This window comes from Echinops telfairi, unplaced genomic scaffold (genome assembly GCF_000313985.2).
Source record: "Echinops telfairi isolate 266 unplaced genomic scaffold, ASM31398v2 ScPeMD7_2573;HRSCAF=3158, whole genome shotgun sequence".
Lineage (NCBI taxonomy): Eukaryota > Metazoa > Chordata > Mammalia > Afrosoricida > Tenrecidae > Echinops > Echinops telfairi.
The window spans coordinates 16,571,556-16,585,159 of record NW_022106471.1 but is presented as its reverse complement, the minus strand read 5'-3'; the positions used below and the strand labels follow the sequence as shown (position 1 = coordinate 16,585,159).

At 43.9% G+C, this 13,604-nt stretch overlaps 2 protein-coding genes across 5 annotated transcripts in view; one reads left to right on the top strand and one right to left on the bottom strand.

Annotated features, from left to right (window-relative positions):
• RPS27A (ribosomal protein S27a) overlaps positions 1 to 1,564 on the top strand; it is a 4,104-nt gene extending 2,540 nt beyond the window's left edge. Inside the window, exons 2-4 of the mRNA XM_045294094.1 lie at positions 22 to 195; positions 875 to 1,006; positions 1,383 to 1,564. Coding sequence (XP_045150029.1) covers positions 22 to 195; positions 875 to 1,006; positions 1,383 to 1,532 — 456 coding nt within the window. The 3' untranslated portion in view covers positions 1,533 to 1,564. The remainder of the gene's footprint in view (positions 1 to 21; positions 196 to 874; positions 1,007 to 1,382) is intronic.
• A 1,079-nt stretch (positions 1,565 to 2,643) lies between these two features.
• MTIF2 (mitochondrial translational initiation factor 2) overlaps positions 2,644 to 13,604 on the bottom strand; it is a 22,918-nt gene continuing 11,957 nt past the window's right edge. For all 4 annotated transcript variants that reach the window (XM_045294121.1, XM_045294120.1, XM_045294119.1 and 1 more), the window contains exons 6-15: positions 13,293 to 13,453; positions 12,254 to 12,430; positions 11,233 to 11,372; positions 8,947 to 9,071; positions 7,914 to 8,118; positions 7,032 to 7,284; positions 6,602 to 6,742; positions 5,408 to 5,572; positions 3,887 to 4,027; positions 2,644 to 3,126 (exon numbers count right to left, since the gene is read on the bottom strand). In XM_045294121.1, coding sequence (XP_045150056.1) covers positions 2,954 to 3,126; positions 3,887 to 4,027; positions 5,408 to 5,572; positions 6,602 to 6,742; positions 7,032 to 7,284; positions 7,914 to 8,118; positions 8,947 to 9,071; positions 11,233 to 11,372; positions 12,254 to 12,430; positions 13,293 to 13,453 — 1,681 coding nt within the window. In that variant the 3' untranslated portion in view covers positions 2,644 to 2,953. The remainder of the gene's footprint in view (positions 3,127 to 3,886; positions 4,028 to 5,407; positions 5,573 to 6,601; positions 6,743 to 7,031; positions 7,285 to 7,913; positions 8,119 to 8,946; positions 9,072 to 11,232; positions 11,373 to 12,253; positions 12,431 to 13,292; positions 13,454 to 13,604) is intronic.

Below are 13,604 nucleotides of genomic sequence, written 5' to 3'. Positions count from 1 at the left end.
AGGCCCTGCCTTACCTTGTAGTGCAGCACAGTGATGGCCGCAGTAGCGATTAATAACAGTCCGTTGGTGTCAGGTTTGTTTTGTAATAGTTCGTTTTTCCTCTCACTAGGAATTCCTCCCGATCAGCAACGGCTGATCTTTGCTGGCAAGCAGCTGGAAGATGGACGCACCCTGTCCGACTACAACATTCAGAAGGTAGGCTTGGGGAAGCAGTCGTTTTTAAATGAGAATCGGTGTGGTAATTTTGACACAAGTGAAAGTAGTTATCACAGCGTCAGGTTGTGTTTCATTGGTGGAAATCCCCGATATATATCTCTAAGGTGTTTACTTTTTTTTAAATATTTGAATTCATCTTTTTTTAAAAAAACTTTTATTGGGGCCTCTTCCATCTTATTATTTAATCGTTTCATTGGGGCTCATACAACTCATCACAATCCATACATACATCAATTGTGTAAAGCACACATTTGTTGCCCTCATCCTCAAAATTCGCTTTCCGCTTGGGTTCCTGGAATTAGCTCATTTTCCTAAGGTGTTTGTTTACTTTTAAAAAGCAGATTCTGAACTGTTCATCTACGTCTCCTAAATGTGACAGTACAATGACAGTTCATTTCGTAAGAGTCCCACGTGACCCCCTACACACAAATTTGAGCTACAATCCTGTAATAAGTATATTGATAATGATTGAAAGTCTTTAATGTGTGTTTTAATCTCCCTGCCATTAAAATAACCAAGTTTTCCCCTCCCTCTGGTTATTGTAGCTTGGGTTTGCACCACACTTCGAGTGGCATTGTGTGTTCTGTTTTGTCCAGATAGGAAATGAATGGCAGCACGAGCTTCTTTAAAAATCTGTTTCACCCTCTTCCGTGAACAGGAGTCCACTCTTCATCTTGTGCTAAGACTCCGCGGTGGTGCTAAGAAAAGGAAGAAGAAGTCTTACACCACTCCCAAGAAGAACAAGCATAAGAGAAAGAAGGTTAAGCTGGCCGTCTTAAAATACTATAAGGTGAGCTGCATCAAGGTGTTAGAATATCAGCAAGCCTTTTGCTTATTTGGAAATGTAATCACTAGTAATATACTTCAGGCTGCTTACATGAGATTGTTCTGGAAACAGGATTTTTGAGAAATAAGTTCTTATTTGCTTAGCATGAATGCCACTTGTGGTTTTGAGTCTTGTTCAATGTAATAAGTTTGTCGCCTTAACTGCATGTTTCAATCAAGGTTGGAAATCAGATCTGTGTTCTGGTCTTAGCTCTACTGCTGCAAACATCCTTGGTCCTCTGAACTTTTAAAATTCAGATTTCAAGCACTTTCGTCTATTACTGCTTGTTAGTGGTTTTCTTAGTGTGTGTGTGTGTTAATGGCAAGTTTGTCTGTTTCAGGTGGATGAAAATGGCAAAATTAGCCGCCTTCGGCGCGAGTGCCCCTCAGATGAGTGTGGTGCTGGGGTTTTCATGGCCAGCCACTTTGACAGACATTACTGCGGCAAGTGCTGTCTGACCTACTGCTTCAACAAACCAGAAGACAAGTAACTGTACTGGTTAATAAAAGCCATGATCATTTAGTAGTTGTGTTTTATTTACATAATTTTTTCAGTCCTATTCAAGGATATTTTTATATCCTTTGATAAAGCCTCCCTGTGTGCCCTTAAAATGCCAGTGTCCTTTATATCTTTTATATTAAGAAATTAGCAGCATTCTAGCAGGAGAGTCATGGTGTTAATACATGTTGTCTGAATGAGTTGGTTTGTATTTGTTAAGTGTATGATCTTGCCTAAAGCAACTAGTTCTATTTCCTAAGTAGTGAATTAGTTCCTGCGTGGTTTGAGTTGGCCCTAAGCAGTACAGGGAATATAGAGTACTTTGTGCTAACAGAATCGCAAGCAGTATTTGGTATACTGTTTTTGCCCAAATGTTAGTGGTTTGAGCCCACTAACCACTCTTCCAGGGCAAAGATGGGGCCATCTTATAGGGTTGCGAGTCAATTCAATCTGCAGCAATGGGGCGGGAGTGGTGGCTTTGCCCAGGGAGTCTTTATAAAGGTTACACTTTGTGCACCGAGAGGCTGCACACCGCAGAAGGAAGCCTTGCCTGGTCCTGCACCCTCTGTTGGAGGCATTTTCAGTTCATTGCACTAGGGTTCTTAACTCCAGGGACTGATCTCTCCTCCCATAAGGTCTGAAGTACATGGAGCCTTTAGTCTCACTTGGTCTTCCTTCTGAGTATTCTGGCTACTTCCAAGATTATTTTGTTCTGACAGTCCATGGCGTTTTAAATCAATTGGGGGGGGGGTGTACTTAATTATTACTAGTTAAGATTTAATACATAACCTTTGCTGTGCTATAATCCAAATGCATCAATTCTCCAATTGCTTGTGCATGTGAGGCCAGTGTAGAAGACTGGCTTGGTCAGGCTCACCTTGGTCCTCAGAGCAACTTCCTTGGTCTTCATTTTAAAGTCTTGTGCAATGGATTTGCCCAATTCAACATGTCGTTTGATCTTTTTGACTGCTGCTTCCATAAACACTGATAATGGCTCTAAGCAAGTTGAAATTCTTTACAACTTTTGGGCAAGATCATAAAAACATACAAATCAACATTGCCAAATCTGCATATCCGTACTCCGCTTCCAGGGACACTTGGCATTGAGAGTTTTGGTTGTTTTATTGTGTTCTTAACTCTTGTTACAGTTGTGAGGATTTTCGTTTTAATATTGAGTTGCAACCCGTACATACTGAAATGGGTAATACTGGTCTGTTAAGTTGATAACAGTGATTTACAATTGCACTTCATTACATTGCTGCTCCACTCCATGATTTCTGCCTGAGGACTTCCCAAGTCAGGTTGTCTCTGTAGCGCAGTATTTTCTGGTGTATATTACTACTTGGTAGAACAATGTGAATACTTTGACTTCTATAAATAAAAGACATTAAATCTTTTTCTTTTTTTTTTAATTTAAAATCCTGGATCCCAAGAAGTTTTGGCTAGAATTTCTTTTTCTTCATAACAAACCATCTCATCTCCCACTTTAAATTCTATGTTTTCTTCATCCAAACTGAGACCACAATCCATACCAGTTTTGATAACTGAAACGTCATCTTTATGGTGTTTCAGTGAGGTTAAGGAACCTTAAGGAAGAAAAAAAACTTTAATAGTTCATATCTTTTCCAAATACTGAGTATCTACTATGTATCCTGAAATTGAAAGAATACTGAAATCCTTGGCAAATTTTATAAAATATATGAGTCCTAAATTTTTTTGAAGGACAATGATGTCAAATACTGAAAGATTATAGCTCATAAATGGTTCTATTAAGTCTTGATCCTCATATTTAAAAGATGGGATTATGTCAAAGAAAATGTTTACTGTAAAAACTTGGTAATAAAAGATAATTTTATCTCCTAAAGGTAGGTGAGACATTATTATAGAGGATAGGCATGCACTCAGGACTTGAAGCTTGGAGAAACTAAGATAAAGGACAGGATGTAGGCAAAAGTTTAAGGAAAATACCAAACGTGAAAGACCTTGCTGGAAAGGCAGTTTGTAGGCAATTTTTCAAGGTTTACAGAATCAGATTGGATAATGGATCATCTTAAGTGCATCAGCCAGAGGACAGGAAGGATCCCTTGTGACCAGCTAAGGGGAGTGAGAGATTTCAGGAAGTGATAGAATGAATAAATTTGAGTGACTGTGATAACAGACCTAGGTGGCTCAGGTTGCTGAGTCCAGAGGGACCATGCTTAGGAAGAGTAGGCTTGAGATGGGGAGCCTGGGTACTCACAAGATCAGCAGAGGACCATGGGAAGTAATGACTAATGTATCAGTGTGGCGCAGAAGGAAACAATTGTAATCAATAGATGTCAAAATAAGCATTCTGATTTTGCTTACCCTTCCAAATGACATGTCCATTACGGATTAATTTAAATTTCTTTCTCTTTTCCAACTGTCCTTTATGAACTCTGCAGCCAGCCACAGGAACCTTTTTCTTCCCTTCTGTCACTGAGAAGGTGGCTAGGATAGAAGCCTCACCTTTAGGAAGAAGAACAGAAAACTAAGGAAGCAGGGAAAAACATCACTTCTGGCATTCCAAAGTACAAAGATTAAAGGTGTATAACAATGACCCCAAAAAGGTCGATGCTGAGGTTGCGTACAACCAAACACCTGCAATTTGGTTCCTTGGTTGGAGGTTTACTGTTTCATGTTAGTGCTTCGAGTTCCTGGGGTCTTCAAAGCAGCCAAGAGGCCGTTTCAAGGTACAAGAGGTGATCCCTGTTCATCTGGAGCAGGGGAGTTAGCCATGGGAGGACCATGGAATGGGGGGCCCATTCCCTCCGTCAACAACTGCCTCCCTTGCCATGAGACCAGAAGAACGAGTGGTGGTGAACTATCACAACGGAACATTTTGACCAAAGATCCTGCAAAAGAATTTTGATCAAAAGGGGGAAAGGGCAAAGCAGCATTTCAAATTCTCGAGAAATCCTTTTTTCTGGAGCCAAAGGGCGGGATGAACGTCAGGATCTCGAACCAGGGGTCAAATACCCATCTTCAGAGGCCGTTATTCAGACAGCAGAGTTTGAACGTGGACCGTGAGTTAGACGGTAGTGTGTGCATGCTAAACTTTTAGAGTTTAATCACTGTTCTGTGGTCCTGTAAAAGAATGCCTGTTTTTGAAAATACAAGGAATTAGAGGCAAGGAGTACAGTATCTCAAACTTACTGAGATGATCCAGGAAAGTAGATACGTATGTTGTATGTTACATCTATACAGGGAAAAGGCAAGTGGGGCAAATATAAACAAAAGATGAATTGGGTAAAAGCTATAGGGGTTCTTTGTACTGTCCTTGCATTTTGGGTGTTTTGGGGGGGAAGCTTAAAACTTAAAACACAAAGCTTTAAAAAACCTCCAGTAAAACTAAATAAATGAAAAACTCAAACAAAAAAACTCCAGAGATGAGAAAAACAGATAATGTAATTCAATCAAATTGAAATGTTTAGCCTTTAATCTGACCAAAGAATATTTTTAAATATTTACTATTTACCACCCCGCCTCACAGTTCATTTCTCTGCAATGCCTCAGCACAGAATCTCACGGCTCCTTCTATGACACTGTTAACGTATCCAGCCTTTGGTCAAAATGTAGCTGTTTTTACCACGATTTGTTCGGGTCTGTCTGGATAGGAAGAACTTTCAAGGGCAAGTGCCTGGGGCTTTGCCTTTGTATCCTTGCCCAGAGCAGGTATTTATATCACTCAGTTACCCTGAATAATTCACCCAGGAAGTAATTTTTTTCTTACTCATAGGATATGATATAGGAAGACACTTGATAAGAGTTTCTGTAAACGTTTCTTTAAGTGCTATGGACAGTCTCTTAGACATCATTATTTCAGGGTGGTGTTGAGTGAACACTCACCTACTGGGTGCTCTTCCACAATGCAGGGCAGTCTGATACTCAGTTCTTCCTGTAAATCTTCAACAAGCCGGTAAATTATTTTGTGAAGTTTAATCTTTACTTGTTTCTTTGCAGCTGACTGCTGGATAGCATTGCTGGCATTCACATTGAAGCCATATATTACACCTGATGAGCAGAAATCAAATCAGGAAGTTGCACAAATAACTACATTAGAAAGGTTTGTCTTTCCAGCACTTTCCAAGCTAGTTGAATTTTTTCATCAAAACTAACTTTAAAAGTAATGCAAACAGAATTTTATAAACTTTTTAAATAGTGGTTTTGCAAGGAAAATTTATCATTGTATATCCATTCACGTAGGAAATATTATTTCAAGTGCCCTAATATAAAAAGGAGTATGCTACGCAAATAACTTAGGGAAAAGACAAAGTACTCTTGCCTTAAACAAAACAAATTTTAAAATTATTCCAAACAGATTAAAAGGAGAACACAATCTTGAAAATCAACCATTATAGTGCTATGACTAAGACCCTGTCCAATATGCTGTTTACAATATCTTTCAGAGAACAAAGCTACTGCCTAATAAGTACTCTGAATCATTAAGCATTTTCCAAAATAGAGGTGACATCTTACTCAAGTCATAAAGTACCCCTTCCTAAATAATTGATGAATCATTCAAGAATGCTTGGACTTTAGCTGGCACTAGACCTGGTCCTTTCCTGTATCACTAGTTTGACGAATAACGACAGGCCCTCTTGCCTGCTAGGTTTGATCTAAAGCTAAAAGGATCTTTTGATCTAAGAAAAATGTGATTTGCAGAATTATCAATAAAACCAGGCAGAAGTAAAAGATGGAGAAAGTTTCTAAATAAGTGGTTAGATGTGTTAGGAATACCCTAAAATCTGCTAGAGGACCAATCTTGGGTTGGGGTGGGAAACTAGGAGGCGGAGGAGAGAGACAATAGCAGTGCCTACAAAGAAAATCTGAGAAACACTACTGGGGCTTGAAACAGTCCCCAGGTTTGACTACCACCGCCACACGGACACAAGAGTGCACATCCCACTCGGCTCGGGGGCTGGCTGGGACTGCAGGCAGTGATGCTGACGGGAGTCAATGCCAGGTGAATGAGCAGCGGAAAAAAAAAAAAAAAAAAAGCTTAGGAAGCACACTTAAACAAGTTGGAATGAGAATCCTTACCACCAAAAGTTCCGGCCAGGTTAACGTCGTTTTCAGTGATATCACCCACTCCAAAATGTACTAGGTCTAGTTTACACTCGTGTGATGCATCATAGGTATCCACAAGGTCCAGAATGGCTTCAACAGAACCATCAACATCACCTGAGGAGAGCAAAGGTCAAGCCTGATGTCAGAGGAAGCACCAACGATGCCAAGAGCACACTGGGAGCCATCAAGAAGCTAACCCGAGCACTCAGTTCACTTCTCCTTAGGCTCACCAGTACAGAGACCTACCTAATAAAGAACAACGAACCCCATGGTCATCAAGCAGTGTGTCTACTAAGAAAATCACCCCGAAAAACGAGTATTGTTGGCTAAAAGACCCAAACTACTTGTGAAAAATACATAATCTAAGAAATGAGTTGTAAAATGAAATCCTTTTTAAAAATACCTTTAATGATTATAGGAAGTACATTTGAATCTCTTTCTACTTTCTCTTTTGGCCTGAAGACTTTGTGTTCTTTTTTTGCTTGGTACTTTAAATAGGACCGCTCCTTCCAGTGCAAGCTGCCGTACTGATCACGGTCTTTTCGATGTGCTTCTTGATGTTCCTTTCGCTTTTCCTCTATTATTTTCAGATCATCTTTATTTTTCTCCTGTTCCTGCTCATACTTTCTCCAGTCGACAACTTCACGTGCCCTTGTCTTTCGCAGGGAAAAAGTCTGCATTACTAACGGAACAGAAGCCAACCAACTGTCTCTTGCCCTATGAACGGAGCCTGACCCACATAGGAAACTACCAACCTTATGTGTCAGGAAACATGAAATTGTATTTTGCGAGCTTCTGCATAATTGAAATTATTTCATTTTAAAATCTTACATTAAAATTTAAGTTAATAACCAAATTCTAAAGTACCACTAGCAGCCTCCCTTAATCCCTACAGTTTAATTGTTTCACATTAATATACTGATTCAGTGAAACATTTTATTTTATTTTTATTTTTTTTCATTTAAAGTGATATGTTTATTTATTTATTTTTTCCTTGTTTATCTCCTTGCTGTAAGATTTATTTATCAGTGAAACATTTTAGAGTGATATTTAGAAGCACATAAACAGTAAGACAAACCCACTGCCATCAAGTTGATGTCGACTCATAGAAACCCGATAGGCCTAGAACTGCCCTTGTGAGTTCCCGAGATCCCACCTGTTTACAGAAGGCTGGTTTCGAGCTGCAGACCTGGCAGATCGAAGCTCAACGCGCAACCACTACGCCACCGGGGTGCCTACAAAAGCATCACAGCATGTCTAATATACAGAATCAAGTTTGATGTACCTCAGACTCTACTTCAAGGATTTCCTCTCCGGCCGATGGAAGGTCCCTCCAGCCTATGATTCCCACGGGCATGCTGGGACAGGCCTCACTGAGGACTTTGCCATTTTCATCAAACATCGAGCGCACTTTTGCCCAGCACTTTCCAGCAACCAGAATCGAGCCTTTTCTCAAAGTTCCTCTTTGAATTATAGCTGTAGTAACTGGACTAAAATGGAAATGAAAGTATATACTTATTATTAAGGTCCTAATCAGAACGTAATTGAATTTCTTCTGGAAAGCAAAGGTATCTTTATAAAGTTTTAAAATATACACGGATACAGACTTCTCCGTCTAAACAGTTTCTTATGCTACACACACACATCGCTTCTGAGATTATAGTTGCTAAGGAGGGGCCAGGAGGAAGAGTATCCTGACAGAATCCTTCATTCCTTTTCAATATCCAAGTTCTTACACTACAAGAACTATGCTGCTAATAAGAAGGGAAATTCAAGAAGTACCATTTCCAAGACTCACTGTGTGATATTACTGGGTAAGGTCATGAAGAACCCAGACCATCTAAAAGGCAACAGATCTGTTAGTCTATGACGTGTTGTGGATGCAGCCAAGTCAGTGATGGAGAAACCCAACCACAGGGAATGGCTACTAGATGGATACAATACATTCGATGTGAGCCACTGGGACATCCACCATTCTGTGCTCTGTGTGCTAGAACAATGAAGTGCTTTCCCAAGCGAACACTTTGAAGTACTGCGCTTGGACTAACCATGGCATGCAGCAAATACACTCCATTATTACAAGTCAGTCACAAAAACCGTTGAGCAAAATTAAAGTTGTAAGGGGGTGGCAGGGACTAAGGGGGAAGAGGAGAGTTGACTATAGCACCACTCAATGGACTGAACAAAAGAACTGTAAGAGGAGGGAAGAGATGTTTCGGAATGAGTACGTTATGTCAAAATACTACTCGAGGGGAAGAAAAGAAAGAAAACGTCATATAAACTAAAAAAAAAAGAACCACGTGTCATAAAGGCCTTACCCTCTTCCTTTGTCTGTGAAAGACTCCACTACTGTCCCTTCCACTGGACCACAGGGATCTGCTTTCAGCTCTAACATTTCTGCAAGTGCAATGGTGGCTTCTGCCAAGGCCGTGAGATTACTGCCCTTGAACAACAACACAGGGAGCAACGTCAGCTCTAAGCGGAAGCACCAGGATCAGAACACCTCTGGAAGGTGTTTAAAATAACGAATTTCCCACTTCAAAAAAGAAAACTAAAAAATCTATCAGCAGGAAAACTTGGCCCAGGTACAGATCTTGCAAGGACCATGTGCTATTTTCAGGGATGACTGTTGGTGGTGCTGCTAATTGTCTTTCACAAACACATGCTTCATTTATTCTTTCTCCTAAATCTGATTCTCCGATTTTGTTTTCTTCCGCTCGTGAACTTTCTTCATGTTATGTTACATTTGAAGGTCTAGACAGCTGAGAACGCTTTCGCATCTGACCTCCTTTGATCCACTGAGAACCCTGTGCAGCTGATGATCGAGGATGACCTACCGTTCACCGGTGAGCGAGGAGCGAAAGCACTGTCTCTACACCACCGGCTGCGAAGCCTGGAAAAATCCACTCACCCACCTCGTCCACCTGCCCCAACTGCACGGCGAAGAGGCCGAATCCGAGGGCTTGCTTTTCAGGGTCCATGTGTACTACGTTCTCCAAAGCGACAAGGGCGCTCAGGCGACCAGCTGGTGGTGACGGGACTGCGCGCGGTCAGGAGATGTCCCGTTCTTACTCCATCCAGATCACCAAGAGCTCGCTCAGTTGTTACAGACCACGAAGCAAAGAGCTGTAAGAGCCAACTGAACACTTGACCTCGCTACTTATTCCCACTTGCAAAATGCTCCTCCGGAAAGCCGAGTGCAGGGTTTCTTTACGTAACATAGGCCTCTTCCCTTCCTTTCCTGACACACCCGCCCAACTCCCTCAGCCGATAATTTCTTTTTACGAAACATTTTATTGTGTTTTCAGTAAAAGTTCATACAACAAATTAGATTCCTATATAATTTGTCTGTGAGCTCTGGCAGCAAGCCTCAAAGTTCACAGTTTGAAACCACCAGGTGCCCCTCAGGAGAAAAGCAGGCTTTCTATTCTCCTCAAGAGTTAGTCTCAGAAACCCACCAGGGCGGCCCTCCCCGCCCTCCGGGGTCACTGAGTCAGGACGCACTGGACGGCGGTGAGTTTGGCATTGATGTCGTTTGTCCAGTGTCCCTGGTGACATGCTTCGCAGTAAGTCAACGTTCTCATCACTGCTGTTCACATTGCTCCATTTCCAATTGTCTGGTTTCCCTGCCCTCCGGCCTTCTCGTCTCTGTAATGTTGAGGGTTTGGTTTTACATAGATGACTGTTTAAAGGAGCAGCACTGTGGGTGATTTCCTTCTGAGATGACGTCATGGCTTTGGCTCACCTCCAAGTTTAATGAGGGTCTCAAAGGCAATAGTCTGGAGGAGTCCTCCAGTCTCGAGCAGCCCAGTGACTCGGCGCATTTGAAGAATGTGAGCTGTTTCACAGTCTTCTCCTGTTCTGCTGGGATCTGGCTACTGTGGCCCTCATCAAACCAGTCCACAGCGGTAAAAACAGACAAACAAAAAAACAGCCCACAGCGGTAGCCAGGCATCACCTAGTCCTGCTCGCAGTCAGTGAAATTGTGCTTTATGTCAACTCGAAGTCCTGCCAGCGACTTTGTCTTCTTCTTCCTCTTTGACTCGAGACACAGAGACCAGTAGTTGTACCTTAGATGGCCACTCAAGCTTCTATGGCCTCAGACACTACGCGCCAAGCTACGATGTGGGCCATGAGTTTTATGTATTATACTACACCATTGACCACAGGTCCCCGAGACTATGACCCTGAGCCTTTAGACACACAGACCAGTACTGTGAGCTGTCCTTAAGGCTGCAAGTCTGTGTGTTGTGACCCCTATGTGCTTTACCACCTGTGCAAACACAGAGGAATGGCTAGCCTACCGTCTTTAGCCTACATTGCCCTATTCCCAAACCACTCACCGTTCATTCTACACATAAATGTAGAATGTGTCTCATAAAACGAAACTCACTGGACTTAGAGCTGACGCCCAGCTGCGCAACCATACACTGGTCGCTGACCTTTCTGAGCCTAACCGCAAATCTGTCAAGGACAAGGACAGCCGCCGTGCCTGTTACTCAGGTAATGTACAAAATCACGACCGAGCTGAAGTATGTTCTTTGAACATAATGCAGTCTGTGCTACCTGCCGGGCACGTCTGTCTGTGAGGTGCCCGCACTCACCGTGAGCGCAGAGATGTCCACCGACTGAACGTCGCCACCATAGTCCTCACACACCACTTCGTAAGCCAGCAGCTCCTTTCTCACTCTTTCCGGATCAGCCTCAGCTTTGTCACATTTGTTGATGGCAAGGACGATGGGTACTGAGAGAGACCGATTGAAGATGACCCGTCAGTGCCTGGTACTCACGGAGAGACCAGCGTGTCCTCACTTTCTCTTTCCTCAGTGGCCGTACTTACCTGACAAAAACTCTAAGACTCACTCACTATCAGTGACCAGACCCTACTCTGGTCCCTAGAGGTAAAGAGAGAATCCAGAGGCTAACCAGGCAACGGTAAGCAGATTCCGCATGGGGAACGGTCACCGAAGATGGAAAGGACACTATCTGGGCTTATCCTTCAACGTGAGAGCCGGGTGCGTGGCCATTCTGGTGATGTCCCCCAGAGGACCACCGGCAGGGTGTGACCGACTCTCACGCCATCATTCACTCCTTCTTCCTACAAGCTACCCACTCACTTTTACCGACATCAGATCCTGGCGAGAACTAGGTTTCATTACTGTACATTTTCTTTTCAGATACACAGTAGTTCTTTATTTGTACAGCGAGCTCAGTAGCCAACACGGCCCGGTAGCATTTCCAGCGATGCCATCTTCACAGGGGCGCAGCCTGCTCCCTCCCACCTCGGGCAGACCTCGGTTCAGGGTTCTGTGGTTCCTCTTCTTACATCTGGTTGACATTTCCAAGATAAGGTGTCCTTTTTTCCAGTTGTTATACCACCGCCTCGACTACGTGACAGAGAGAGCTGTGGGGTTGCTTATGACCTGTGGGAAAGGGACTGACCCACCTGGACTGTGCCCCGCTGAGCAGGTCTGACCAGGACTGCCTGCGCGTGTCGATCGGGAGGGTGAAATGTGCTGCCTGGGAGCAAGCAGCACAGCCGCTACACACACACACCACGAAAGCAAACCAAGCATGCAGACACACACTCGGCACCCGCGCCTCCTCGTGCGCACACTCGGGTACCTCGAGCGTCCCGAGCATGCCTGATGGATTCCACGGTCTGCTTCATGACCCCGTCGTCCGCGGCGACAACCAGTATGACGATGTCGGTGACGTGTGCGCCTCGGGCTCTCATTGCTGAGAAGGCAGCGTGCCCCGGCGTGTCGAGGAAGGTGATCTTGTCCCCAGAAGGCAGAGAGACTGTGTGAACAGAAGCCCCCCCAACAACAAGGCTTATACGTGCCTTCTTTACACAAGCGTGTGACACTATCGAGAGCAATCAATAGTTCTCTACATAACTGTATTCCTGCTCTTTCTTCTAACCAGGCCACAGCAGGGCCTCACGGGAGATCGCAAAGGTTTTTTTTCTTTTCCCCGGATAGTTTTGAACTAAAAGTCTTCACCTTTCTAAAACATAAGGTATCCACCTTCACCCACATGCTGACTGACCCGGTTCTGGACAAAGAAGGACCGACAGCCATGCAGCAGCCTTCACACTGACAGACTGCTGCTGTGAGGCTGCCCTGCCCGGAGCCACCAACAAGCAGGGGAGGGGACGGTTGGTAGGTCAGGATTTAGAGTCCCACAACCGTGGGTTTGAGTCCTCATTCTGCCACTTACAAGCTGTGTGTCTTGGGCAACTGCCGTAGCCTGGGAGGCTCTGCGCCCTGTAGGCGGGACTCTCAGCGCCCACCTCCTGGTGGGAGCTGGTGGTGAAGCTCTAAAGGGCAGAGTGAACCAGTGCCGAGTGCAGGGCCAGGATGGACAAGTGGTAGCAAGTACTCTTTCTTTTCCACCCTGCTATAACCTAAACTCACCGCCATACGGTCATTCCGACTCATTTTAAGAACTAACCAATAAACAGATGGAGCGCGTAAACTAAGAACGGCTGGAACAGAAGACAACTGCCGTCTCACGGAATGTCTGAGACCACTGTTCGCACCACGCACGCAACGTCTCATCCACTCACTGCTAATTTAAGCTTCGCTTTCCCTTGGACAGTGGTCTGTAACCGTCCTGAGTGGGCACAGCGCACATGCGGCCAGATAAACTGCTTTCTTACCGAGAAAGGCGCCCAGGTGCTGCGTGATGCCTCCGGCCTCCCCAGCTGCCACTTGAGTCTGTCGAAGCTTGTCAAGTAAGGTCGTTTTCCCGTGATCCACGTGGCCCATGATGGTAACAACTGGAGACCTCGGGGTTAATAAAGCTGGATCTGCCGGGGGCCTCCAATGAACAGGAAAGGGTCATGTCTTCAATATCAAAACACTGGATAGCCTGAGAATCAGTTTGATTCTTTCTGTGATCTGCTATTACAGTAAAACCAAGCGCTCAGCTTTGGGTTGTCTGGTTTCCCTGCCCTCCGGCCTTCTCGTCT